The 27,376-nt window shown below is 48.1% G+C and overlaps 1 protein-coding gene across 6 annotated transcripts in view; it reads right to left on the bottom strand.

Moving 5' to 3' along the window:
* Zbtb16 (zinc finger and BTB domain containing 16) overlaps positions 1-23,282 on the bottom strand; it is a 185,991-nt gene extending 162,709 nt beyond the window's left edge. Inside the window, exons 1-2 of one of the 6 annotated variants that reach the window (XM_004856616.3) lie at positions 22,468-23,282; positions 17,602-18,959 (exon numbers count right to left, since the gene is read on the bottom strand). In XM_004856616.3, coding sequence (XP_004856673.1) covers positions 17,602-18,869 — 1,268 coding nt within the window. In that variant the 5' untranslated portion in view covers positions 18,870-18,959; positions 22,468-23,282. The other 5 variants (XM_004856614.3, XM_021237865.2, XM_004856617.4 and 2 more) reach the window with 5 other exon arrangements.
* Between the last annotated feature and the right edge of the window lie 4,094 nt (positions 23,283-27,376).

Genomic DNA, 27,376 nt, shown 5'->3' with positions numbered 1-27,376 from the left:
GACTGCTAGCCAGGAATCACGCAGCCCCACCACAGATCTCTACATAAGTTCAATAGCCTCCCTCCGCAGGAGTTCTTCTCACTCTGAATAATGAATTTCTCAGCCCTAATTAATCCAAGGAAAGGGATGATAGACATTTCTCTGTTGCTTTAAGTTACAGCCAAGTTGGACACTTTGAGGGAAGAGCAGCCTGGAGCTAAAGGGTCAGATAAGCTAAAATCAATAGGAGTCACTGCCTCCGAATCTTTTAAATCACCACCTTCCCTCCTCAGACCATCCCTGAGCCAGATGCCAACAGTGGACAAGATCATACCTACCCATCTGCCAGAAAACTTAAAAATAAAAAAATAAATTACCACAGCCTCTGGAAGCAATCAGACAGCTCAGAACAAGGAAAATAACCTAAGAGTATACAACCAAAACAACAGGAGGGAGACATTTAGAGGACATAGTAATAGACACAATATTCTAAAAAACAGAATTAGGAGCCTGATTCTCCTACAAATTGGTCAGAGTCATCTGGTTATGTCACTAGTGTCATCCCCTGAGGTAATCAGATCAACCAGTGACATAAAATCTACAATCTCAGACATATCTCAGAGAGGGTCATGAGTACGATAAGATGGACTGAAATTATGGTATAAGGAACCCACCACCTCAACAGGGAATACACCAGCGCTGTGACCACAGTTTCTGTGACCCACAACCTCAGAGAGACTGGCTGGCACATCAAGAACAATATGAAAACAGGACAACTACTCAGGGAACAGGAATATCCCCCTGCTGGGAGACCACAGTGAGGCTAGTGTCAGAGTCCACAAGAGCCTGCAAGTAGGACTGGCTTCTAAGTCCTTTCCAGCCATTCCAATACTCAGTAGAACAGGACAACACTAGAAGCCCAGGTGGTGGTTCTCTTGCCCCTAAGAGGAGCAGGGCACACCTATGCTGGGGCTCCCCTATCCATCCTGATGGCAGGTGCTGCTGGCAGGGAGAAAAGAAGAAAGAAGGGAAATGGGGCACAATACATCTCCTACCACTAATCCCTGCAACCAGCCCTTCGGATATCAGAAAAGTTGGCATGGCTTCTCTATAAACCAGAGTCCCCAAAACCATTTCCTAAAGCTGGCCTCCAGGGACCAGTGGGAGTCAAGCAGGGAGAAGACTACACGACCTCTGGAATTTCCACTTGCATTTAGGAACTGTCTGTTTTATTTTGTTTTGGGCTAAGGTGCCAAGTGAGATTGTCCCCCTTTCTCTAAAAAAAAAAAAAAAAAGACAAAAGAAGGAGAAAAACAAACCATCCAAACCCCCGCAGCCCAGAGCACGCGGCCCTGTGGGCGGCCTACACGGGCTTCCTTTATACAACCACAAAAAGGCACCAGCGGAGGCAGCAGCGAGGGGCCCGGCCGGCACTGCCAGGCTGGCCGCTCCTCCGTTGAGGTTAGCAGTTACCCCAGGGCCAGGAGCCACTTGGGCAAACAGCCCATGGCCCGCATTACACAACGTCAGGCCTTATCTCCCTGAGCCACTGGCGGTTTGCAGACATTGCGTACTTCAACAACCACAGCTGAGACTGGCCCACGGGAGATAGCCGTCTCAGCCTGCTATCAGGGAGGCAGGAGGGGAGGCTGGGCGGTTAGCCTGAATTCAGATGTTCAGGTTTCTATTAAAAGAGAGGCAGAGGCACGGGTAACAGTCCAGAAAACCAGCTTCACACTGTCACTTCCTTTGATCCTGCTGACTGAAGCCCCGTGTCCCCAGCACCCTGTCCCAGGCCCTCCACCCGCTGAGAAGAGGCAGCAAGGGTCCGTTCTATGTCCTTTCATCAAATCTTGTTACAGTACTACACAGGAGATGTTAAGAGAGGGGTCTCCATGTGGTCTGAGGATCGTCCCCTAAATTCCTTTTCAGACTGCCTTTTGCAGGCAGGAATGAGCGGGCACAGCTGGAGCTTGCTTAGTAATGTCAGCATGGCGCTCTGGTCACATCCTCATCCTCAAGCACCTTCAAAGGCTCCCAACTGCCCAGGATAAAGTCCAAACTTGAATAACAGTTACAGTTATTGAGCAATTATATTGTTCCAGGCTCGGAGTAGGGTGTGTTAAATACATTCCCTAAAATCCCCAGAATCTTCCAGTCCACAGTGCTTTATGGCCATAGTCACACAGTTTCCGAATGGCAGGGTGAGAATGTGACCTCAGGACTACTAGGCTGCGAGCCCCAGTTCTTGCCAGTTCTTGCCATGCTGCCTTCTCTGTGCTTTGCCAGGCATTTACTGTTCAGCCATGGGACCCCTAACTGCCACTGCAGCATGAATCACCCTCGTTCCTGCCAAAGAAGTTGCTCCTCGATCACTCCCCTGACCCTGACTACCAATGTTCCTCTTCCTGTCCTTGCTTTCAAATTCTACTTATTAATATAGTGCGGCAGCACACACCTGTGGTCCTAGGACCCTGGGAGGCTAAAGCCCGAAGATTTCAAATTTCCAGCCCAGCCTGGGCAACTTAAGAGACTGAGACCCAGTCTCCAAAAAAAAAAAAGTGCTAGGATATGACTCAGTGCAAAGGTCCTGGGTTCAATCCCCAGTACCACCAAAAAAAAAAACCAAAACCCTACTTATTCATTAATATCCCACTCAGATGCTACTTTATCCCAGATCCTCCTTGCACTTAGTGTAACTGCCACTACACAGTTATTGGTAAGACTGCTGTCTCAGTCTTTCTCTCTGTTAGGAAACCCCCAAAGGCAGAGGCCTCATCGGTCCTGTGTCCTGCTGCTTATTACCATATTCCAGGGCCTCCCCCAGTGCCCAGCACACATGAATTCAACAAAGTTTTACAGTTAAAAGTGGATCATCCAAATAGAAGCCATTTCATCTCTGAATATATGTATCATCATCATCATCTTTCCATTATTCTCTACTCTTTGTCATAGTGACCAGCACATACACTTTAAGTATTGTAACTCCACTGTTCCAATTATAAGTTCCTCAGGGCAAAACTCATTTACTAATCTTTGTATTTCAAAACCCCTAGGCCAGGAATCAACCATAAATCTTAAGAACCTGGGATACAGTAGTCTACTCAGGCTGGCAGTAGAAAAGTTTTTTAAAATTTATTTATTTATTTATTTTCCTTGCCAGCCAGGCACAGCGCCGCTGAGCTACATCCTTGGCCCTTTTTTTTTTTTTAAGCAGAAAAGTTACTGAGGATCCCAAAAGACAAGTGTCCATGACAAAACCCACCTAGAACTCCTCAGAGACAAAGACTTGAAATTGTCCTCGATTTGGTGTTTTCATCTTAACGCCTCCTTGGTGGAAGTGGGGCACAGACCTGGGCAGTCATGGGCAAGATGGTAAAGGAGGATCTAAAGGAGACTGGGAGTGAGAGATCTAGTTCTGGTCCTGGTTTGCCACTAGCTTTCTGTGTGACCTTGGGCAAATCACATGACCTCTCTGGATCTCCATAATTCTTCCCTAAATGAGCATTTTGAAATAAAGGATTGTAAGGGCCCTGCCAGCTCTACCATTCTATGATTCTTGAAAGCTCACTCTCAGCAGGTGGTGAGAAGAGGGATAAAGACAGGGGCATTCAGATTCCCCCTCAATGTTATTCTTCAACCTCCAAAAATACACAGACAAACCTCAGCCAGGGAATACTCCAGGCTCTTGCATTAGCAAGAATGAGAAGCACAATATGAATACGGATCTGAAATAAATGAAAAGGAAAGAGCAGAAACAGAAATGGATTTTCAATCAATAGCTTCCTCCTAGTTCAACCTGAATTTTTCCCCACATATGTATACTTTCACAGATCCAGTCTGGGAGCATTCAAATTAACACGACCTGGCCTTAAATACTGTGCAAAACACAGAGTAAGCATTTTGCTTTTATTTATGCCATCAATGGTTTCAATGAGGATGACTCATCCTTCCTCTTTAACACTCTGTTCTAATATGGTTTACTATAAATAATGCAGAGAGAGAGAGGGAGAGTCTGAGCCCAGAGCCCCACACAGCCAGGTCACAACAGTGCCAGGCCCGGCAGACAATCCTAAGGTGCATCTCAGCTCTGCTGATGGGCAATTGATGGCTCAGTGAAGAGGAAAAACAAACATTCCTCTTCTCCACACTCCAAGTGCTCAGGGCAGTACCACTGTTAGGAAAAGGAACTGGTGGATGCTGAGTCTGTGCCGGTACCAGGCTGGGATCTCAACACATGTGTCCCTTTAGCCTCCCAGAGCCCTCCCCAGGCCACCATGCCTCCCTCCCTTGTTCCCCAGGACACAAGGGTCAAAACTCAATCCATTCTTTTTGACCCCAAGCAACATCTACTACTGATGGTCCAAGCTCTTTTTCCTTTTTAAAGTTCCTCCTAGAGGCCAAATCACAAACGCAGAAACATTACAGCAATGAGAGGCATCTCCCCTAACCCAGGTCATTGAGGCTGCAACTCCTTCCTCAGGGATTCCAGCCAAGGCAGCTGGGAACCACAACCCCCTTGGCCTTATCCCCCTCTCACCCAAGAGGTGAGGCCGACATCCTCCCCAGGGCCAAGCTGACAAGCCCTGTCCTTCTAGAACCTGCCCTGCAAGGCAGACTCAGTTCACCCCACGGTGCTTTTCACTCACCGTATTCACCACACTTGTCCCTGAACTATTTTGGCCATTTCCCAAAGTCAAATCTAATCTCCCAAAAGAGAAGTCAAAAGAATGTAGCACAGACTTTTGGAAATCTAAAAGATTTCCAAAACATTCAAGGCTGCAGCAGCACCACAGGATTAAGGAATCCTTTATTAGATATGTGGCTTCTTTTCAACAACAGCAGCACTTTGCAAATGGGGACCTTTGTACTCACAATGCACTCACATTATTCACCTATGATTTCACCTGCTGGCTGCTAGCACAGGGTCCCACTATCATCAATTTAGCAGTGCCCAAAATAAAAGATTTCTCTAGTTCCTTTCGTAGTTTCTCCCTTCAGCCCAAATAGCAGGCTTTAAAGAGCCTAGCTCTGTGGCTCCATCATACCCATTCCATTTACCCAGTACCGTATCTCTGCTGCACTATGTACTTTATACATAGTGTATCCTTGTGACCACAGGCAAGGGTCATTTTTTATAAGATGGGGAATAGGAGCTCAGAGATTCTAAACAACATGCCCAAGACACAGCAAATAAATTCTAGAGCCTAGGTCTTCACTCAGCATGCCTCACCCAAAAACCTGTGTTCTTTCCATCACTCCCGACTGTCCCTAGAAAACACTGCTTCCACCACCTCCCAGAAAGCCTCTTTCTTCAGTGAGGAGCCCACCCCACCCCTACCCCTAATTGCTGGGCTATATTTCTCTATCTTCAGCATCTTCTGAACTTTGCGCTAGCTGTTTCAACTTCCTGGTAAATCTTTCCCCTTGGATCCCCCCTGCTTTAAATAGCATACTCCATGATCAGCAAACAGTACAAGGACATCAAAACAAAGCTATCAGTTGGGTGCCTGGCTTTAGCAGCCAGTCCAAACTCTTTTGTTTGATTCTCAGACAGCTTATTGACTAGGTGATGGGGTCAGAAGTTTTCTCTTCACCTAGCCTCTTTCAGAAGAAGCAGCAAATTCAGGGCAGGTAAGAAGAGCCCAGTCTTGTAAGAGGTCAAACTTAGATAGTTTTAGTAAGCACCAGTGACTTACCAGCCAACTTGTAGGGCTGGGAGAGGGTTACGGGGAAAACAAAGGTAGGAACTAAAGAAGCAGACATTACCTGCATCCTGTCCCCTCTTGCATGATGTGGGCACAGGCAGCCCACTCAACCCAATGTTCCCAGAAACGCTGCATGTTCACATGAAGGAGGGAAGAGTAGCTGAGAGCAGGAAACTGATCCACTCTGCAATGCTGCCATATTTGACAAGACCTCTGTTCTTTTCCATCAAGCTCTTTTGCACATCTCCACTCCAATCTGAACCAGGATTTTGTCTCCCTACCTGGTTCCCCCTTCTGAACACACCATCCCTCACCCTGACCCCAATAGTTTATCTTTGCATGTTGGAAAAGCTGGCATTTATCAAGTCATCTACTGCTCATAGACTGTTCAACAGACCACAGGGGTTATCAGTGGAGCTGATGCAGGAAGATAAACAGCAACCTCTTATGCAAATAGCACTAAGAATGTGGGCCTGGCTAGAGGACAAAAGCAGATTTTTTAAAAGAACATGAATTGTAACACGTTTCCTCAATTCCAACTCTTAGAAACCTAAAGAACTTTGAAAAAGATTCTTGAGTGGGTTTTCCCCTCCCCTTCTAGCAAGAAGGGGCAGATGTGTCTGTAGGTCCAGCCCGCTTTGCAAGGAAGGAAGATAGCTTCATGTCAGACTAAAGCAAGTCCTCTCTGTGGCCACAAACTTCACCTCTTTGCAAAAGCCATTTCGCTTTCAGGAGCCTTCAGACCCACTGGAAGATGCTTTGTTCAGACTGAGGAGGTGAAGGGGTACCTGAGAAAGAGAGAGGTATTCTCCAAGGTGGGTGTGGGATCAGAGGGTGATGGGAAAGAAAATCTATAGCAAACAAAAAGTTCTGCATGCAGAGATGCAGCCTGCATAACCAGGAGATACTCCAATGTCTGCTTTTGTAGGGACAGAGGCAGATAACACCCCAGGGTCCAGGTGGCATCTTTTCAAACTCTTCTCATTATTCTAAGGGTAAACTCACATCAAGAACCACGAGGCGAGTGGCTCCAAATGACAAAAGAACTGCACACAGCAAGCTGCTTCTCACACCAGGCTGCAGGCTAGGGAGGGGAAAAATGGGAGAATGACAGAATCCAGGGCTGGCCAGAATGAAAGACTGAATGGAATAGGCTAATTTACACAGGAAGTAAGCACTTACCAGACCCTTCATCTCAACACACAAAACCCTCGGCCATATCTGGAAGCAATTACATCCAGTTAACATGATCTGCTTGCCACTAAAATTAACTGCAAACAGAAATATTTTTCACTTTTGCAATGGAGGGGGTGCCAAGATTCTGCCTATTCTGTGCCACTATAACCGCCCCCCCCCATTGATTCTGGCTTCTGGGGAATATTTAGCAGCTACTCAGTTCAAAAAAACAAAAACACTCTAGTGGCTGTCAGGACACAGAAAATAAAATAGTGGATTAACTGTGAAGAGTGGGAGGAGGGGGAGAGGTCCACCGAAAACCAGTGTGTAGAAGAAATTGAGGAGAGGGCCCTATATGGATGTGCAACCCTTATAAGTCCAGTATGGTTCTCCACACTGAACTTCAAGGAAAAGAAGAGTGTTTTTAGGGCCACTCGATTTAGCAGCCACTTCACTTTGTTTTTAGGTACCAGCTTTTCCCTTCTGCCAAGGGGGTGGGGTGGGGGGATGCAGGGAGGTAGACTCACACATGTTAGCAGATCCTTAATTTAGCAGATCATTTAGGGGACAACTGTCACGATTTAACTTTTGCATTGAGCATTTTCAATCCCTACTCAACAAACATCTTCAAAGCAGCTTTCACCTGCTCTAAGCCAGGCAGGAGCTACTGTGGGGTTTTTTTTGAGACACACAGTCTTTCCACATTAAGGGATGAAGAGAATCCCGAAGGACATAAGAATTCACCTCCTGTGACTGTGTACCCACCCAGTGTCCCAGTCTCTTCTACTCCCTGACCATTCTCATCCTTTCTCTTTGCACCCAACCCTGCAACCAGCTAAGAACTTATTTTGATTTTTCTGTGAACTGCTGTCAACGATGCCATAAATGCCAGAGACAGATGGACAGATTTGTTTTAAAGATCCTGAGGAGGCGTCATCTTCAGCCCCTTCCCCCGCAGCCCCTGTTTCTGGGCCAGGCTCTGGCATCCATCCCCTCAAAGTGCAGTTTGCTCCTTTGTCATCAGGGACCTTAAAAAAAAAAAAAAAAAAAGCAGCAGCAGCCACAGCAGCAGAAGCAACGCATCCATTTGCCAGACAACTCACAAACATCTTTTCTAAAAGAGAGTCAGGCAGAAGTTTTCCTCAAATGAGGTCAGACACTGCTGTTCTCTGCAAAAATCACATTTAGAAACATTACTCGCAGGAGGGGATGGGGGGGACTACTTAAGTAGCTTTTCTTTAAGGACTTGGGGCTATACTGGGAAAAAAGGGTCTTGATGTGATAAAGAAAAAAGTGCTATACCATTCTTTCTAATTTTTAAAAATTTTATTTTATAATGAAAAAATTAAAGAAGTTCAAATATTCTTTGAAGTCTACAATCCAAGGCCCAACCACCAGCTCAGCGCTATGCTATAGATCCTATAGGCATCATCCTACAACAGCACACCACCTCCCTGAAGTGGAGTTATTAACTTCATCTCAGGTGAGAAAGTGGGCGGCTGGGACCCTTGCCCTGGTCACACTACTTCTAAGAGGCAGTGGCTCACTTCAAACTCAGGTTTGGGTCTGGACAGAATACCCTCTAGCCTGTCACATTCTGCAGTCAGTAACTGTAAGAAATGTAGGTGAGAAGAGAACCTTCCTCCAAGTCCTCCCCCTCCCAGAAACAGCCCTGTTGGCACATGGGATCTCTCCTTTCCCTGACTACACACACACACACACACACACACACACACACACACACACACACACACACTCAGCTCTGTCACCATGTAGCTCTCCAGGCACAGAAACAGTTAAGTTACCCTCACTGCATAAATCAAAAGTTCAAGGCTGCAACATACCACAATGATTCCCTCTTTACATATGACAAGAACCAGAGAGGGGCTGAAATCCCAAGCATCCTGCACAGGGTCCCTCCGGCCCGCACAGGTTATGCCACCAGGGTCATGGCCAGAGACCTTTAGTGGCAACATTCATTTCCTGAACAGGACAAGTTCTCCTGACCATAAAGCTAATAAGAACTTCCTCGCACTGCAAGCTCCGGCTGACAGGGCTACTTGTCACTGGCCATGCAGGAGGAGAGTGCTGGTTCCTATTAGTGGGTTATGACGCCAGGTGCTACTAATAAGGTACATCAGCAAGAAACAAGAGCCTGCTAAGTTGTCGCTCCAACTCTGGAAGTAATCAGGCCTGGGCTATGGGGTTGGGGAGGAGCTTTCTTGAAAGAAATGGGTGGGAGGAGTGGGGTTTAGCCAAGCCAGACCCCAGCAGTGTCTAACCCGCCAAATGGCTTAAATAAATGAATTTCCAACAATCCCTCCACATTTCCCCCAGCTACCATAAAAGACTCCCCCAAATTAACACTAATAATGTTTCCCCCAGCACCCCAGGCTTGATGGATCACCCTGAGAGCCATTATGGTCAGTCACATCTGCTTCTCACTATGGGAAGGAGAGTCATGCCAACAGGCCTAATGGCATTAAGATCACAACGTTCATCTAATCCACTTAGAGAGCAACCTGGGAGAGGGTGGTAGGGGGCTCAGTGGCTCCCTTGTCAGGCTGGGGTCACAAGGGAAGCGGGAAGGAGAGAAAAAGGGAGGGAGGTGGCCTCCCATATGAGTCCCTGCTGAGTGTTTTAGGTTATGTTATCTCCTTTCACATGTTTAAAAAGCTACACTGAGAGGCAGGGGCTAACCTCACAAAAGAGGACCCTGAGGGTTCGCACACAGTTGTCACCATATTCATGATGTGGTGCTAGCATTCAAACCCGGTCTGGAGTCCCAGCTTTGTGTACCACCATCTTGCCCCCGATGGAGATCATGGTTTGATGGTGTTTGTCTTGTTTTTTTTAACAGGCCTGTATGTAGTGTTGTGTGTATGCATATGTGTTTTACTTCTTATTTCTGAAGGATCTAGATGGCCCTAAAGAGGTGAGAACTCTAAAATCCACTTGAACTGACCCAAAATTTTTTCTCTCCATCAAAGTATCTGTGATTGAAGCCAGGAGTTGTGGCACTCACTTGTAATCCCAGCACTCTAGGAGGCAGAGGCAGGAGGTTTACAAGCTTGAGGCCAACCTGAGCAACTTAGCAAGACCCTGTCTTAAAATTTAAAAAAGGGGAGCTGGGGATTTAGCTCAGTGGCACCACGCCTGCCTCCCAAGGCCAAGGTCCTGAGTTCAATCCTCAGTACTAAAAGAAATTTTTTTAAGGGGCTATGGATATCAAAGAAAGGAAGGAAGGAAGGAAGAAAGAAAGAAAGAAAGAAAGAAAGAAAGAAAGAAAGAAAGAAAGAAAGAAAGAAAAGAAAGAAAGAAAGAAAGAAAGAAAACGAAAGACAGACCGGCCACCACCTATCTTGCAAGTGCAGGGTCCTGAGTTTGATCCCCAGTACTGGAGAAAAAAAAAAGTTACAGAAAGAAAGAAAGAAGGGGGGGAAGGGGGGGGAAGGAAGGAGAGAAAAAAGAGAGAGAAGAAGAGAAAGAGAAAGAGACTGAGTCTTCCAACAACTTCCTCAGTCACACCCTGCTGTTTCAAGAAGTTCTTCTCTTACCTAACTTGGACCCTTCCTACTGCAACACTGAACACAATCTGTTCATGCTGAAGAAAATCAGGTCTCGAGCACAGATTAGAAAGTGAGTTAGGAATTTAGAATGAAGGTAGTTTTTTGGGAGTCCTTAGCTGAAGTTTCCATGCTGGCAATGAAGTACCAGGTCCCCTCCTTGCAGCTGCAGAGATAAGCCGCAAGCAGGCAAAACTCAACCATAGTTTTTCCAGACTGAGCCAGCATAATAAGAACACAGGGGCTTTAAAGGGGAAACAGTAGAAAGGGGAATTTCTGATTATGCCTGAGCGAAATTAACAGCGTGGGGTCTTTATTTTTGTAAATGGGTTTTTTGTCTCCCTTTTTTTTTGTTTTTCAAGTCAGCATAAAAAGCTTCTATCCCTAGTGGGCTGGGGATGTAGCTCAGTGGTTTTGCCGCCTGCCTCATAAGCACAAGGACCTGAGTTCGATCCCCGGTACCAAAAACAAAACAAAACAAAAAAGCTTCTATCCCTAGAAGCTGATTTCTCTGTGTTAGTAAGCAACGTCACAGTAATCCTCGAATCTTTGTGGCCTGCAGCCCTCAATGACCTGAACCCTTTGCTGTAAGCAGCACTCTCACTCTCCTCCTCTCCAGTCATCAGAGGAAATCCAGAGGCCACAGTGGGTCACCCAGCTTCAGCAAACAAGGAACCAGAAATGTGGGCACAATCTGGCACCCTTTACTCTTTCATCGTGGCCAATTCCAGCTAATCTCTAGCGCTTTCCTTGGCCTAACAGGGACATGAAACTAACACCCTCCTTACAAGGCATCTGGGTGGTTTAAGAAGATACTATGAACACAATTAGCACAGACTCTGACACAGATCAAGCACTCAAAACACTGTTTCTGAATCCACTCTTAAGAGCATCCCGAGAGCAGGAGCTCTGGACCACTCAGAACCTGGGAGGCCAGTCCAAGGCCGTCCTTAGTAGGGCTGCATCTGTACTCCTCCACTCTGCCTCCCCGCGGTGACTTGCATCCCTGGCCATGTCCACAGGCAACAGGACGCTGCTTCGAGAGCTGCCTTTGGACCTCACAGCAGTGGAGTGCTGCCCAGCTAAATTTAAACAAGAACTGGAGTGACTCACCAGGCCTCAGGTCAATGGGACAGAGAGTACCCTGGCCACCATAGCACCAGGGATGGCTTCTCTTCTCAGGGAAGGTGCAGGCACGTGCTGTCTCAGCCCCTAACATGCAGTGCACCAGGCTGCAGCTCTACAGTGCTGGCTGGATTGACATCCTGTGGGTAAAGAACTGCCTCTGGGGAAAACACACCCGGGACCAAAATGCACACATTTTCACCCTGCACTGCTGACATGACCCACTTCACAACAGCAACAGGGATACAAAAACAAACACATCTGGAGCATACATACTATGCCACCATTCCATGCCTGGGATAAATATTCACCATTTTACTTCTTCTAACAACCTCCCGAAGAGGTATTGTCATTATTCCCATTTTGCAAATGAGCAGAGACACAGAGAGGTTGAGTAACACAACCACAATCACACAGTTGTAGTCTGTCTCACAAAGTCAGAACACTATGGGTAAAATGTGGGGCTAGTAGTGTCTGGGGAATGGACAGACCTTTCTTTCTACCAAAATAACTGCCAAAGAGTAAGCACTTTCACCGAACATACCTGAAACAGAATTTGACTAAGGAAGTCTTTAGTGATCATGGAAAATTCAAGAACCCCAAAATGACACACTATTTATCTAGTAAGACTCTTATGTCATACCTGGGCTTTCACTTGAACTTGTTTTAAAGTCATTAATAAAAAAATTTTAATGACTGGAAAATTTTTTACCTGAATTAGCAAGAAATCAAAGAGCTACAAATGACATTTGATTTTAACAGCTTAGGATAATGACATTTCAAAGATTCAAAATACTTTTCCTAGAACACGCAGGAGGAAAAAGTGTTGCTAAATTCTAGCTACCTCCTCCGCTGCCAGAAATTAGTAGCTCCATAGCTAGTGACCAAAAATTAAAAGAGGACTTCTCATAGATGAAAGATAAGGCAACTTTCTTCTACTGAAAATCAAGGAAATCATTTCAAATATTCTAAGAGTTCAGTCTAGATCCCAGATGGCTTGGTAACCCTGAGCAGGTTAAAGTACTACAAAACAAAGTCACAGGAGACAGAATCAAATCAAACCAATCCCAATCCCATCCTGACCAGCTGACCTGTTAATCCAGACTCCAAAACCCAGCAAAATGCAATTGGCCAAAATAACTTCATGAAAATGTAAGTGGGTGCACAAAGGGTAAAGAAATTTTTAGAGTTCAGTAATCCAGAAAGACCTCATCTAAGTGCCCTCTTTTACAAATGAAGAAAATAAAGCTCGGGGTGATAAAGGGACTGACAGTGGTAACGCAGCTAAAAAATGCAGAGCTGAGTCTAGAGCCCAGGCCTCCTCAAGAACAGGGCATGCCACTGCAAAGCCACTGGCCATCTTACTAACTTCACAACCAAAGACGTCTCTGAGACCAGATTTCCAGGAGCCCAAGAGGTTCTAAAGTGAAATCATTCATCATCCCCAAACGAATACTTCCTGGAAACAGAAATGGATTCAAGAAGGATTTGGGCAAATCTGTGAATGACAAAGTAGCCATAAATAGCTACTAAGAGAAGCTTGTACACACCTGACCTTTAGAATTGACGTCAAGGATGATAGCTATAGCCACTAATAGTGGCAGCTCAAGGATGGTGTTGGCAACCAAAGACTAGGCCAGATGGATCTTACCTAGAACGGCACTGGTCATGTTCTTATATGGCCTGCTGCAGAGCACCCAGGACTGTGAACAAGAAGGCAGGCAGGGTACCTGGCTCTACCCATTTATAGCTAGCTGTGTGACCATGGGGAAGTCACCTACCTGCTCCAAATCTTGTTTGTAAACTGGGACCAAAAATGGACCACAATCCCTTGTCCAAAAACATTGGATGCTTCAGAAATCGAAACTGTTTTGATTTTAGAAAGGCATTCTGGTGTCTATGTGTTTAACAGCTCCAGTGGAGTCTAGGGCAGCACTCTATAATCAAACACATTAATATTTTTGCAGCAAAACATATGAATATTCAAAATAAGCAGGATAAATATAGCCTTACATCAGTTCAGATCTGTTTTTGCCACTAACTGAGTTTGCTGCAAACTTATACGAAGCCTGCTAGCTTTCAGAGCTTTTTGTATTTCATAATCACAGAACTGGGATTATGGCCCACTTAGGGAAGGTTGTAAGGTTAGGAAAGGTAAATTCATTAAAGAGGCTTTGTGAAGAAGAAAGAGCCACAATTGATAATGGGCATTATTACTATTGTTGCTGTTGCTATCATTATTCCACAGCATACCTTGTTCCAAACATAACTTGAACATCAGAGGGGCCTGGCAGAAAGATTAAAGGGAACCAGGAGTTTCAGGAAACCTCTAACCTCTGAAAAGTGGGCTAAACCAAGGTCAATGGCTGTTGGCCCTTACACAGTCCACCACTGAAATCAGAGCAGCTAGCCATCTGAGACCAAGCCAAAGAGTCAGGCAGGACTCTGACATCTCAGCCATGTGGATCTTGCATCCTCCAGTCAGCCCCAAGATGCCTTTGAGGAAGGCTCCAAGGTAGGTCCAGGGAGCTGGCTAAGATGATTCCCTGTTGTTCCTGAGCAGCCCTGCTAGAACCAAGCAAGAGTTCTAACTCGGTCTGGGCAAGATATGCACTGCAGTTGATCTGAGGGCTTGTCCTTATAAGATCCAGAGGTTCCCGTGTAGGATCCAGACCCCAGTCTGATGATGCACAGCTAAATCCCAAAATACATTAAAACCAGAAACTGGGGAAACTGGAAAAACTGAGGGCTATAAATGATGACTATGTTCACACTTAGTCAACTATGCTGTTACCTGTGATCTTATCATTTATGGGCACAACACTGAGAATGATAAGGTGCATCTGGCCCAGTTGAGCTGGTTCCCAGCCCATATCCAGATAAGCCCACATGCAGAACTTCTCCAGCCTTTCAGAGAAAGAAGAGACTAAGCTTAGAGGGAGAGTCCTGTCTTGCAGAAGCCTGATATGACCCTCTCTCTCTCAGACACTATGCTCTGTAATGTGAGCCCACTGGGGAGATTCGGTGGTAAAGAGCTTTCTCCTTCACCTGCCTGGAGAATCCTGCTGATGCATCAGATCTTCTCACTGTCTGCCTGCTTTCCTTCCAGTTCCATTAGTTAAGGGATGTCCATCTGATTTAGCCAAGTGGTCTTTGTCTGCTCTTCCCACTCATCCATAACTGCATTTGGTATTGTTTTTACATCTTGCCACCCACGACAAGACTATGATATACACAATTTCACGAAGTTCTAGTCCAACTATCTGTCCAGCCAATAGGTGCCCCTTCCCCCTTACTTCACACCAGCTTGGGATTGAGTCATGGGGAAACTTACAGATAGGATTCCATAACAAACTCTCTTCCTGCCTCACTTCCCACCAATCTGCCTTTTCTTCCCCTCTAAAGCAAGAATAGCTGCTCGGCACTATGTCTTTACCAACACTCTAGTCTATTGCCTTAAAATATAATAAACCTTGAGCCCATCATTTTATCATGGTCATCGTTGTTATATTTGCAGCCATTTCCACAGCTTTTTGGTATCGAAAATCTCCCACTGATTTTTGTGTCTTGCTCTGTTGTTTGTACTGATCATGGTGATGATTTTTCTTCTACCAGAACATTTCTCAGACTGTTGATAGGATGAGGGGTGGGAGAGATAGAGAAGAAGAGGAAACAGAAAGATAGCACATTAATCCTGGAGCTTTGAGGATATGAGAGGAAAATGACTCTCACAAATCGCATCTATCCTGGAGCTAAGGGCCACCGTTCAGAGTCAGGGCTGAGCACACACAGGAAGATCATCTTCCCCCCTTGATTTTCTCAGACCCCCACACCTCGCCACCAAGACTTTGCCCCCAGATCTAGCTTCTCAGGCTGCAGCTGACTTTTCTGCACTTGGTCAAAAGCACATTCTCCTTGGCAGCAGCCCGCAGCATGACACTGAGGATCCCTGGACCAGTTATTCACCATTATAAGCTCATAAGGACAGGGACATCCTCCACCACTTCCCAGGCAACACAGCCCCATAGAAGTTAGCAGTGGGAACACTGCACACTCGAACTGAGAGCTTGCAAGGATGATGCAGAGCAAAGCCAAAACAAGATGGGGACAGAAAGATCAGTCCCCACTTTATGGGTGATGAGGTACCACTGGCAGCTCTAGTGATGTCTTGATTTTACTTCATTAATTCAGCACCAACCCTGAGGACCACATCCATTTTAAAACATGAGTAAAACAAAGTTCAGAAAGCTTAAATAACTATCCCAAACTTTCACCACTAGATGTGGCTAATTAACCCACCCACCATCTTTGGAATAAAATATGGTCAACCCTCCATTTCTCCAGAGGAATGAGGGTCCCACCAAATAGAAACCTGGAGCTCCCGGGAGAGTGACCACTTTTGTGGCCCTGTCTGGTAAAGAAAAGTAATCAGGACCTAAAGGGAGTCAGGAAAAAAATTACTTTCCCCCATACTTTGTATCTCATGGCACATAGCTGAAAAAATTCATATTGGGAGAAGCTGATAAACCTATCCGGGCAAGTTTGAGGAGGGGATTTTTCTCTTTGGGAAAGTTTGAACAAAACACCAAAAACAACCTCAGTCTATTTCTGAAAGGTACAATCATCAAGAAGACACACCTTAGTGGTGGTTGTTTTTTGTACCCACCGGAAAAAAAATCGGCTACTTTTAGCTTGGAGGCACTTTCCACAAAGTAAGTCTGAGAGCTGCCCATCAAGAGTATCGAGCAGGTTGTAGATGGGGGTGATTAGATCAGCTTCCAGATGCCGTCATCCTACTCTACCCACTCATATCCCCCATATCTAAATGAGCAACAGAGGAATGGGGGTGAGGAAGAGTAGGTGCCAATGTGGAGAATCTACTCAAGATGAGCAAAATAGCAAGCCCCAGGGCGTGACGGGAAATGTGATCATCAATGACTGGGTTTTGGACACCATTCATCAGGCCCAGGGCCAAAAGGGCAAAATAACAATGGCCCTATAGTTTATGATGAAGCAGGAAAAAACAAATCCACTACTTGAGTCCCTCTGTCACTGACTCTGCTTCTTATGAGCCATCGTCAACACCTCCTGCTCTGCAGACATGATCCTGTTCCACACTGAATGACTCCAAGACCCACAAAGTAGGAGGGAGTTAAGTCTGGATCTGAATGTAGCTCTGCCTCTTACTATCTATGTGACCCAGGAAAACAGACCCTATGACTGAGTCTTAGCATCTGCCTACATCAAAGAACATCTCCGACTTCACAGGGCTGTTGTAACAAAAATGCAACTGTAGGTAAAGCACTTGGTACTGAACCAAGCATGTCATCAGAGCTCAAAGAAAGGTTACCTCACAGAGAGGGAAAAGAAGCCACAGGGAAGCCAGTGCTAGACTGAAGTGGCATTTAATTCAATGTAAGCAGAAATGGGATAAAAGTGAGACTTTACAGCTTATATGATCCAAAGCTTATCCCCACCCTTCCCCCTTGGATTGAAATCAAATCAACTGCTCCTAAATGTGTTTGCAGAAACAGAATGAGAAGGGGAAGGAGCACCAAGGTAAGGATTTGATGTTTGAGATGTGTAGCATTTCTGCGGCCTACACGGCACCCAGCCTGTGCCGTCTGCCTAGGCTGTAGTCATTAGCAGCTGCCTTTACAGGAACCTGAAGCCTGGTAACATGGCCATGTCCCAACCACAGAAGACCTTCACCCTGAATCCCACTTCCTTTTCTCCTCCACTCCACTGTATCAGTCATTCCAAGCAAAGAAGCATGGGCAAAACAGCAGAAAAACCAAAGAGGAGCCCAAAAGTCAGGGAAGGACCTGGTCAGAGGCTGGGTCCATGAGCTCCCAATGCTTTGAAAATACCCCATGTCCTCTCATCACTCTTTGAAAAATGTACCCCCAAAGACAGCAGAAAAAGTTTGGGTTTTATCCAAGAAACATAAGGGAGCCAGGTCACCAGATTTGAGAGCACCTAGGATATGAAAGAGGAATGTCAGGGCCAGAAGTCCAACCATGGGTATGGGTCCAGGTGGGACCTACCTGTGTTGCTCCACAGCCTCATTGTCGGGCAGCTCCACCCCGCATACACTGCACTGCTCCCCAAGGGGCCGGCTCTCTGACTTCATGCCCACGGCCAGCTCACCCAGCTTGCTGAACAGCTCCCTCTGGATAAAGCCCTGGGGCAGCAGGCCCCCATAGGTGCTGAAGTCCATGGAGACAGCCAAGGCAGGCTGCACGTGCAGGCCAGAAGTCACTGAAGATGGCATGCTCAACACAGCATCAGCCTTGTGGTTGGGCAACACAGAGTAGATGCCCAGATGTTTCTCTGCTGGAGGAACTGAGGGTTCTGAGCGGCCAGGGGGACCCTGGCCAGCCTCAGCTAGGGGTGGCAGCTGTTCGGCACTCTCCTCTCGCCCATAGTGCAGCTCCCTAGCACTGGTGATGACGCTGCTTCGAGTCGGTGTCCCGGGCCCCTCTTTGCCCCTTTCTTCCACCTTGTCCCCCATCCCCCCTGAGATGCTGGACTCAGCTGCCCCAGGGCTGTCCTGGCCAGGTACCTCATCCACCTGCATCATCTCCGTCTTTACCTCAACCACCCCAGGGTGCCGTCCACCTCCAGCCAGTGTTGGCTCCTCCAGGCCTGCAGGCGGCTGAAGAGTTCCCTGCAGGAGAGACTGTCCTATGGTCATCAAGCTGTCCACTGCAGCCTTGGTGGGACTCATGGCTGAGAGACCAAATGAGGTGGAAACTGAAGGGCTCTGGTCTACCATGGGCCCAGGAAGGCTCTGTCCAGCCACACTGGCATACCCACTCTCCTCGCTGGAATGCTTTGAGAGGAAGATGTTCTTGAGGTACCGAGCCTTGCGGTCCTCTTCTTCCTCAGCCCCACCATCAGCCATGGTGGCCTCTGTGTCATTGTCATCTGAGGCCTGGATGGTCTCTAGGATCTTCAGGCACTGCTCCTCCAGGTACTCAATCTCTAGGATCTCGGCTGCATAAAGCAGGTCATCCAGGTCCTCCGCCTTGGCTTGCAGCGTGGCCGTGTATGCATACTCCAGAATCTGCTGGAAAGTCTTTGGCGAGAGGAAGTCCAGGGTATAGTGCTGGCTGTTACGGTGAAAGAGGATCTCAAACATCTTGCTGGTGCAGGCCAGCACTGTCCGGTGGGCGTGAAATTCCTGGCTATCTACCATAATGACCACATCACACAAAGTCCCAGCCAGTCGCATCTGGTTGGCCTTGCACAGCAACCCCGTAGGGTGGCTGGGGTTCTGCAGCTGGATCATACCCATCTTTGTCAGATCCATGGTGCTCCCCTCGGCTCAGGCATGGGGCTCTCTTTCTTTCTGTACTCTGCGTGGTAGGGCAGGGTGGGCTTCCTGGGCCAATGGAGAGGCCTGGAGAGGAGAAAAGGAAAAGAAGCACAAAAGATGAGAAAACAAATGACAGGTTCATTACTGTGTCTAAAAGTAAGAATTCAAACACTATAACATGTTCCTACCCTACCAAGCTCCCAGCAAGAGGGTCTTAAAAACTGTAACAGAAGGGGCTTCCTAGAAATCTACAAATCTGCCTTTATGAATGCAGAAATGATAAGAGTAAGAGAAGGTTCTGCTATCAACATATGCTTAATTTGCTTCTCTCTAGCATCTGATGGAATAAGTGAAATGAAAATTATTAAGTTCTAAACTTACTAATCTTTTTTTTTCTTTTTTTTTGGTACTGGGGATCAAACTCAGGACCTTGAGCTTGTGAGGCAAGTTGCCACTGAGCTACATCCCTGGCTCTCAGTCTAACAATAGGGAGTTTCTTCACAAGGCTCACATTCCTTACAAAGAGGTGTCCAAGCACTTACTTCCTTCAGTCAACTTAAGCCTTCAACTTCCCTCTGAATCCCTGCACAGCAAACCTCATCTTCAAAACAGAGTTTTTCTGACTCTGCTTCACTACTGCAGCCCCAGGAGCCACGTCAAATCCAGCTGCCACTAGCAGTCTGTAGTCATGGCCACAGAAACTTATAGGCAACTTTTGAAACACCTTCCTTCCTGGGCCCTGAACTTCCATTCTAATCAGAGCTACAAAAGCAGTGACAGATCCATACCCTGCTCCCCTTCCTCCTAAGAAGATATAGCAACACATGCACATAACCCATATCTAATTTGGGCCACTCCTACCCAAAGTCATTGCATATATAATGTAAAATCTGAATTGTGTGTGTATCCACCAGCCACAGAGTGTGTTACACACCTGTATATACTTATATGAGATGCTTCACTTACCCTTCCTGCCCACAAGAGCCCAGTGGACAGAAGGACCTCTAAAATGTGAAGGCAGCTAGGTCACCATGGCAGGGAGAGAGATAACAGGAAATGTGTTTCCCTATGGCCAGGAATGCTCCTGCTGGGCTGGATGTGAACTCCAGTGTATCCCACAGGCTCCCAGGAGTTGGCAAGTCCTATGACCAGAAGCAACAATTGATGCTGGATATAGCTCAGAGGCCCTGGAAGTGATACTGGCACCAGCATCCATGGTGTGAATTAGAACCAGTATGAAAGGAAGACAGGGCTAGAAGACAAAGCCCTCTCCCAGAGCCTGCTCTGAATGAGTAAGAGGGCACTGGGACGCTGAACCCTCTTCAGAGCTGACAAACTACATGGCCACAGGTCCCTCCAAGCCTCTGCCTTGCTGGGGCCACTACCACTGGCCTGGGTGGATGAAGCACGGGCTCTTCCTCACTCTTCACTCTACGTGTCTCCACCTCAAAAGGAGCCCTATTGGCTTCTGAGCCACAAAGCTCCCGCAGAAAGGGTTAACAGAATGGCTGGTCCAGACACTTCTGCTGCCCACTCGGGACCACTGCGGTCAAGGGTGAGCTGAACATTCATCCTGCGCCTCACCAGGAGCTCTCCTACAGACACCAGAATTTAGAGAACTAAAAAAGGAAAGCCAAAACAACAGAACGTTGACTACTCAAATTCCTGACCCAGAACAAGCCTTTTGGGTCCTGAGTGGAATCAGAGTGTCCTAGCAGCCGTCCCAGCCACGAGCTGCTGATGCCCGAGATCTGGCGGGCGCTTGTCGCAGCGTTCTGCCCCGAGACCCTGGAGAAGCCGGCGCTAACCCGCCAGAGCTTCGGGGATCGATCTAGCGCTCACACGCCCCTAGTTCCCAGAGACCCCCACCGAGACTTGGAGACGACTTCGGCAAACTTGAGGAAGCAACTTTTCCCAGGGAGCCAAACGCCTGAAAGAAAGGAGCCAAGCTAGCAAAGAGGAAAAGCGAAAGGAACCGGTCAAAAGGCGAGAGTCCAGCAGGCTGGACGCCCCAGGGAGAGCGGCGAAGCGTCGGACCCGGCCCGCGGAAAAGGAAAAGCACAAAAGCCCTGCAACGAGTTTTAGTACGAAAGACGAGAAGTCTGAGGGCCCTCCCTCTCCGACCCAGGGCCTTGACCCCCGGGAAGCAACCGGCAGGGTTCCTGGCCTCTGGCCCGTGGCGCCAGTTGCCCGCCCGCCGATCCTTTGCACGTTGCGAGCGTCCCGGAGGGGCGGCGAGCGAGTCGGCGCGGAGCGCGACTGTATTTCAGCGGTCCGCGAGCAAACACGATCGTGCTCATTTCAAGCGCGTGCGAGAGTGTGCCAGGCGCCGTGCGAGCGAGCTGCCGGCGCGCCAGGGTAGGAAAGGCATCCCGAACGCATCAGGTGCAGAGGCCGGGGACCCATCGCGCGCGGCCGAGAGCGCACGGCGACCTCCGGCGCCACGGCCGGTCCCACGGAGAGCCGAGGAGGGCCTGGGGCGCTGAAGACTCTCCGGAGCTTTCCTACCACCTCCAAAAGGGGGATCGAGTCCAATCAAGAAAAAGAGCCCGTCACGTTTCTTCAAAGAGAAACAAAACCCAAGCGAGTTCCAGTCCTGCTCCCCTCCGCCCCTAGAACCACTCGCCAGTTCCTCGCATTCTAGCTTCCCAGCCGGCCAGCAAATAAACACACAAATAAGAAACCACAATCCTATCTCTACGCGCGCGCACCGGTCCGCATACATATGAGCACCCACCGTGCTCAGCTCCTCCACCGGCCTCTGTCTGTACAAAGCCTCCCCGCCCCGACCCTCGGCTCGCGCCCTCGGCCTCGGCAGACCGCGCTGCCTCCCACCTCTTTCCCGGACTGTGCCCGAGAGAGGAAGGGTTGGGAGGCAGCTGCGCCCAAGCTGACAGCCGGGTTCCCCTTCTAGCTGACCCCAGCGGGCGGCGGTGGCGGCCGCGGCGGCCACAACAGCGGGAAGGAAACACGCACAAGCCCCGCGGCCGAGTGACCAGAGCGAGCGCGCCCCCCAGACCTCTCCAGCCCAGGGCGCCCCGGCGCGAGGCGCTCTCTGGGTGGTGCGCCCCTCCCCGGCCCCCCACTCACCGCGGCCGAGCCGGGCGCTGCAGGGTGGGTGTGCGTGCCTACTGGGGGGTGTGCCCGAGTCGGGGAGGGGTGTTGCTGGGGAACTGTTGCTCTCGGTATCACGGCGGCAGCGGCAGCATCGCCCGGCAGTTCGCAGTACCCGCTCTCATCGCCCTCAACTCCTCTCTGCTGAGAGGTTAGCAAATCACCACAGGCTGCGGCGCCTCCGCCGCGTCCCACGTCAACGCCAAGCCCCCTCCCCTGCGAGGCCCCGGCGCCTCTCCATCTTTAGTGCTGGCGGTCGAGCCCGGCTCCCTGCCCACAGCTGCCCCCCTTTCCTCCCCCCTCCAGCGCTGTCCCTGAGCTCAGCCCCCCCACCTCACTGACCGAGCCTGTGCGCGCTCCTCGCCCCACCCTCCCGGCCCCACCCCCTCCCTTCCCCTCCCCTCCCTCCCTCCAGCGTTCGGCGCTCCGGGCTTCGCCTGACATCTAGCTGCTGCTGGCTCCAGCGGCCTCCGCTCACCGGCTAAGTGGAGAGGACAGAAGGAGCTGGTGGAAAGGAGTGCAAGGGACTCGGAGCCCTCAATGGTGCATGAGAGCCGAGGAGCTGTTCCCGCCTTGCCTCAAGTTTCTAATTTCCACGGCTTTTGTTTACCCCCTCTGGTGCTTAAGCACGGAGTTTTGCCCCCTCGTTGCAGTGTTCGGCCCAATTCAGTGAATGTCATCTAGCTTTTCGCTTTTCCTCGGGGCTCGGGGCTTCATCCCTAGTACCCTCGACATTGGCTTTAAAAGGTCATTTTCCCAACCCAAGCCCAGGCCTCAGGCTTTCCAGCTGCCTCCCTTCGGGCATGAGCATCCTGATTTCGAGAAGTCTCCAGGCACAGCGTTTTCGGGCTTCAGTGAATCGGATGGCAGGAGGTCCGGGGAGACCCTGGTCGAGCGCAGATACCCTATTTTAGCTGTTGGGATCGCTACAGAACGTCGTCAAGGCCTGAGAGAAACTTTCCTCACTCCGGGTTTTGGGCGTCCCTTCCGCTCAGCACCTCCAAGTAACGCGGGTGGTAGAAGTCGCAGAGCAGCCGCGCCCCGCTCAGCGCAATCTTCGGGGGTCGCGTGGAAGCGTGGAAAGGCTCTGGGCCGGCCGCTCAAAAATGCCTCCTCCTCTCAGCCGCCCGCCCCCTCTAGAGGGTGGGGTTGAGATCGCCAAGGCCAGGATAGATCCACCAAAGAAAATGTGCCCTTCCTCGGTTGCGGAAAGCTCCCTTCTCCCCTTTTCCCTGCAGCTGGGCGCAGGTAAGGGACTAGAGGTGAAAAGCACTGCCAGTAGTCCGAGCATTGGCCGTGGCCTTTGACTAAAGTCCCAGAGCGGAGTGACCGGGTGGGGATGTGGCGGACAGCGCCATCCAGGGGTCTGAGAACAGTCATCCCCGAGGTCAAGCTGTTTAAGCAATTCGGGTTTCGCTCGCGGAGTCCTGAGAACACGCTCTATTCTTGACTGGCCCGTGAGCCGAAGGTTTCCTGCAGGACTCACATAGAATCACATCTTGAGGCGCGCCTCTTGGCCTTACCTCAGACTGAAAGTTAACCCCCAAGAGCTATAGCGGGTAGAGGCCCAATAGAGGCACAATGTGCGGAAGGCCAGGTGGCAGAGTTTACATATATTTGGGAACCGATCCAGGCTCACAAGAGCTGTTGATGAGGTAGACCCAAGGACAGGCCATTCCATCCCATCAAGGGACACGCCAGTCTCCCTCCCGCAGGCGAAGTGCTCAGACCAGCAGGAGTCAGCCCAGAGAAGCCAGGGAGGGAATCAAGTTATCCTCTGATAGCAGTGTATACAATGTCAAACGCACTGGGCACTTCCACTTCCTCTGGTTCACATTTGGTAACCAATAAAGAGCAGTCCCTATTTAGTTTACTTCTTTTTTTCTAGCCCAGGTCTATATACACTATAAGAGGAAAAGGATTTAAAGAAAGTTAAGAAAGAACAACTGGTCTGTAAGGAGACCCAGAGTGGAAGACTTTCACCATGCCTCACCAGTGAAATAGAGGAACAAAATCTTTAAATTTGTTGAGCATCTGCTTGCTGGCGGCTGCTGTGTAGCTGTACACATCCACATACCAGTCTCTCCCCAGCACAGTAATAAGAGAAGCAAACAATTAACCCTTGATCCTATTCTCCGATTAATCCTCAAATCAGAGAAAGAGAGAATCTCTGGAAACAATAGTAGAGAAAGAACTATCCTTCCACTGCCCTGCCCCGCCCCCCACCATATTCACTCTATGTGAAAATCTCCCTTGCTTCATAAACTCTGCCCATTAAAAAGCCTAGTCCTTGTTAGTAAGTGTTAAAGAGAGATTAATGCCTGAATTTAAGAGGTGGAGAAGGTAACAAAAAGGGAGAAGGTAGGCGAGGCTGTGGGCTGAGTGCCAGCGTTGGGCTCTGAGCATTTCCACTTAGCGCTGAAGGCTGGCTGCACAGCAGTTTGATAAGGTTTATTGGGCCCAGATAAAGCAGCAGCAGCTCCCCCACCAAAACTGGCACCATTTATAGCCAGAGCTGTGTCCTTGGGTCCTGGGAAGACTGATGAGAATCCCCAGTTCAGAGATTTCATATGGCAGCACCTAAAAACAATCAGGATGGAAAATTACAAGGAAAAATTTAGCCTTTCTCTCTCTCTCCCTCCTTCCTTCTCTTTTTTCCTGAAGAATGTGGTAAGGAAAACTGGAATACATCACCTCTCCTAAAAATAAGGTCTCAGTTTTAGGAGAGGTCATACCAGAGGTGGGACTAGAGGAGCTGACCCAATGGAATTTTGAAATCTCCCCTGCCTCCTTGCAGGGGTTCAGAGCTCAGTTAGTGTGTATCAGTTCCAAGGGGTGTACAGGAAGGAAATAGTGGGGATAATAACTCCTTGGAAGCACTACCCACAAATCTCAACACATTGCCTACATTTTATTTAATCCTCATAATGATGTTGTTAATGCAGGTGCTATTATTTTCCCTATTTCTGCCCACATGAAAGCTGAGGCTCAGAAGCATCGGAGCTGATTCTTCAAATCAGACCATTCTGATTGCACAGCTCAAGCTCATTTCTAGAGTGTACAGCCTCTACTGAAATACATCTGGGAAACAAGGCCTTAATTTTCCTTCTTATTCTTCTGAGGCCAGGTCTATGCAGCAGCCCATGAAGCTGAGGACTAAGTGGCTCTCAGTTTACCCAACAGCTAAGTAGATCACCTAGAATCTCTAAATTTTCCTTCCTTCCAGAGTCTCAAGCAGAAGTTGGAGAGGGAATTTTGAATTACAACAAAACATCAACTAAGCAGATACTTAGGAAGAAGGTAATAGGTGTTTTGAATATTAGTGAATGAGAAGTTACAACTCTGTTTTGTTTCATCTCATTCAGAAGATACTTTTTTTTTTGGTGCCAGGGATACTTTTAATTTTTTTTATTTTAAAAGAAAGCATTCCTATTATGATAGATAAATCATGTATCCCTGTCTTTTGGGGAGCATTTCCCCAACACTTTTTTTTCTTTTTGGTACCAGGGATCAAACTCGGGTCCTTGCGCTCGTGCAGCAGGCGGCGAAACCACTGAGCTAAATCCCCAGCCCTCCCCAACACTTTTTAAAGAGTGGGGAATGAAGCACGCTCAAGGAGAGGCAGGAAGCCCCTGAGAGGAAAGATGTATTGTCCTCTGACACTGAGATTTCCAAGTGACTTTGGAACTGGTAGGATCTTTATCCCAGTGTAGACTCTGAGGGAGGCACAAGCCTACTGTATCCTTTTCTGGAGGCAAAGTTTCCCATAATCTTGTGGGCCTTCAGATAATTGTTCAGGATAACTGTATAGATGCAAGTGATATCAAAAATTAGGTGGCGGTAGGGTGTGTGTATGTGGACATTTTTCTTTCTTCTTTTTTTTTTAAATTTAATTCTTTGATGTTGCTTCATAGGTGCCCCCTCCAAAAGACAGGAAAGGGAACATCAGGTAACACACATGCTCTGGTTGTGGCCCAGAAAACCAAATCAGAAGATGGTTCTTTAGATGAGCAATTTGTATCCTCTCTTTCCCCCTCAGAGATCTGGTCAGTGGTGTGTCCACACCTGTGCTTCGCCGCCAGGTGCCACATATGCCCTTCTTCTCATCTAAAGACAGAGTGACTTCTCAAAGAGAGACAGAAGGGATCACTTGTTTTGCCCTGGAGGTCTTGGTCACTGTGACCCTAAGATCTTTGTGACTGAATGAAAAGCTTTTTCTTCTCTCCCCAGCACATTGTGATTGGTGTTGGGACCTAATGTTGTCAACTCAAATAGCAAATCTGAGTTGTTATTAGTGCAAAGATGCCCTGAGGGGGTCGGCAGTGTGGATGAGATCTGCAACGGATGTTATGGGGAAGTGTGTTTATAATTATAATGGGATTTAATGTACACTGAGACCAGATGATGGCAGCCATTTAAAAAAGAGATGCTTAATAAGAGAGGTCCCTTAATGACAGGCAGCAGGGCTCAGGTTATTATGGAAAAGCACAGTGTTTCACTGGGTGTCACAAGCCATGTGCCAGGTTTTATGGTTTTCCTCACAAAGCTTTGGGGTGAGCCATAGCAACCACTGCTACCAGCTATTGGGCATAATGTTTTAATGCTGTTGTCTATGAAAGGGGCATCTGCAGTTAGAGAAAAGCATTCTCTCCCTTTCACATTCGCATACACACACAGGCCCCAGGCCAACACTGAATAGTTTTTGGTGTTTCCAGAAATCTGCTTTGTTCTCAGAAAGACAGCCTCAATTTCAAAACTAAAATTTTGTAGCTTTCAAGGGGTACATTTTCCATATAGTGCACATGAAATGAAGCGGCATGGCTCCCATTATAAGTGATGGGAGTCCCACAGCTAAATCCCTAGGCACCACTGCTGAAAATTAACCCCAAGTCTTCATGGGGGAAGAGGCATTTTTTAAAACACTCTGGTGTTTCTTTGTTGGGGGGCCAGGAAGAGGGGAAAACATATAACATTTTCTTATGATGTTTAACTTTTGAGTTGTTTCATGTTATGGATTTCAGCCCACCGCAGCTGTTTTATAACAGGCAGGCAGTAGTTATGGACAAAGCTAAGAGGGCATTCAGGGGGATGGTCATGCAGAGGGACATCTCATGCCTGGAGATGCCACTGGGGGTACCACAATCTAGAATACAATGCCATATCCTCTATGAAGATGTGTTATTTTATGTATTTTTCCTCTGATGTGAAAGAAGTATTGAAAACCACTTTATTAATCTAATACACCCCTCACCCACATGGTCATTTATGTTTTCTGTTCACAAAACATGGTATGATCAGCAGACAGTCCTTAATGCACAATATGGTCATGTACAGTGTAACAACATTTTGGTTAATGATGGACCACATACACAATGATTGTCCCAAAA

The sequence above is a fragment of the Heterocephalus glaber genome, unplaced genomic scaffold, assembly GCF_053883595.1.
Source record: "Heterocephalus glaber isolate CG9 unplaced genomic scaffold, H.glaber_assembly_v1.0 deba00001429, whole genome shotgun sequence".
Classification (NCBI taxonomy): Eukaryota; Metazoa; Chordata; class Mammalia; order Rodentia; family Bathyergidae; genus Heterocephalus; species Heterocephalus glaber.
This window is presented reverse-complemented; position numbering and strand designations above follow the sequence as displayed.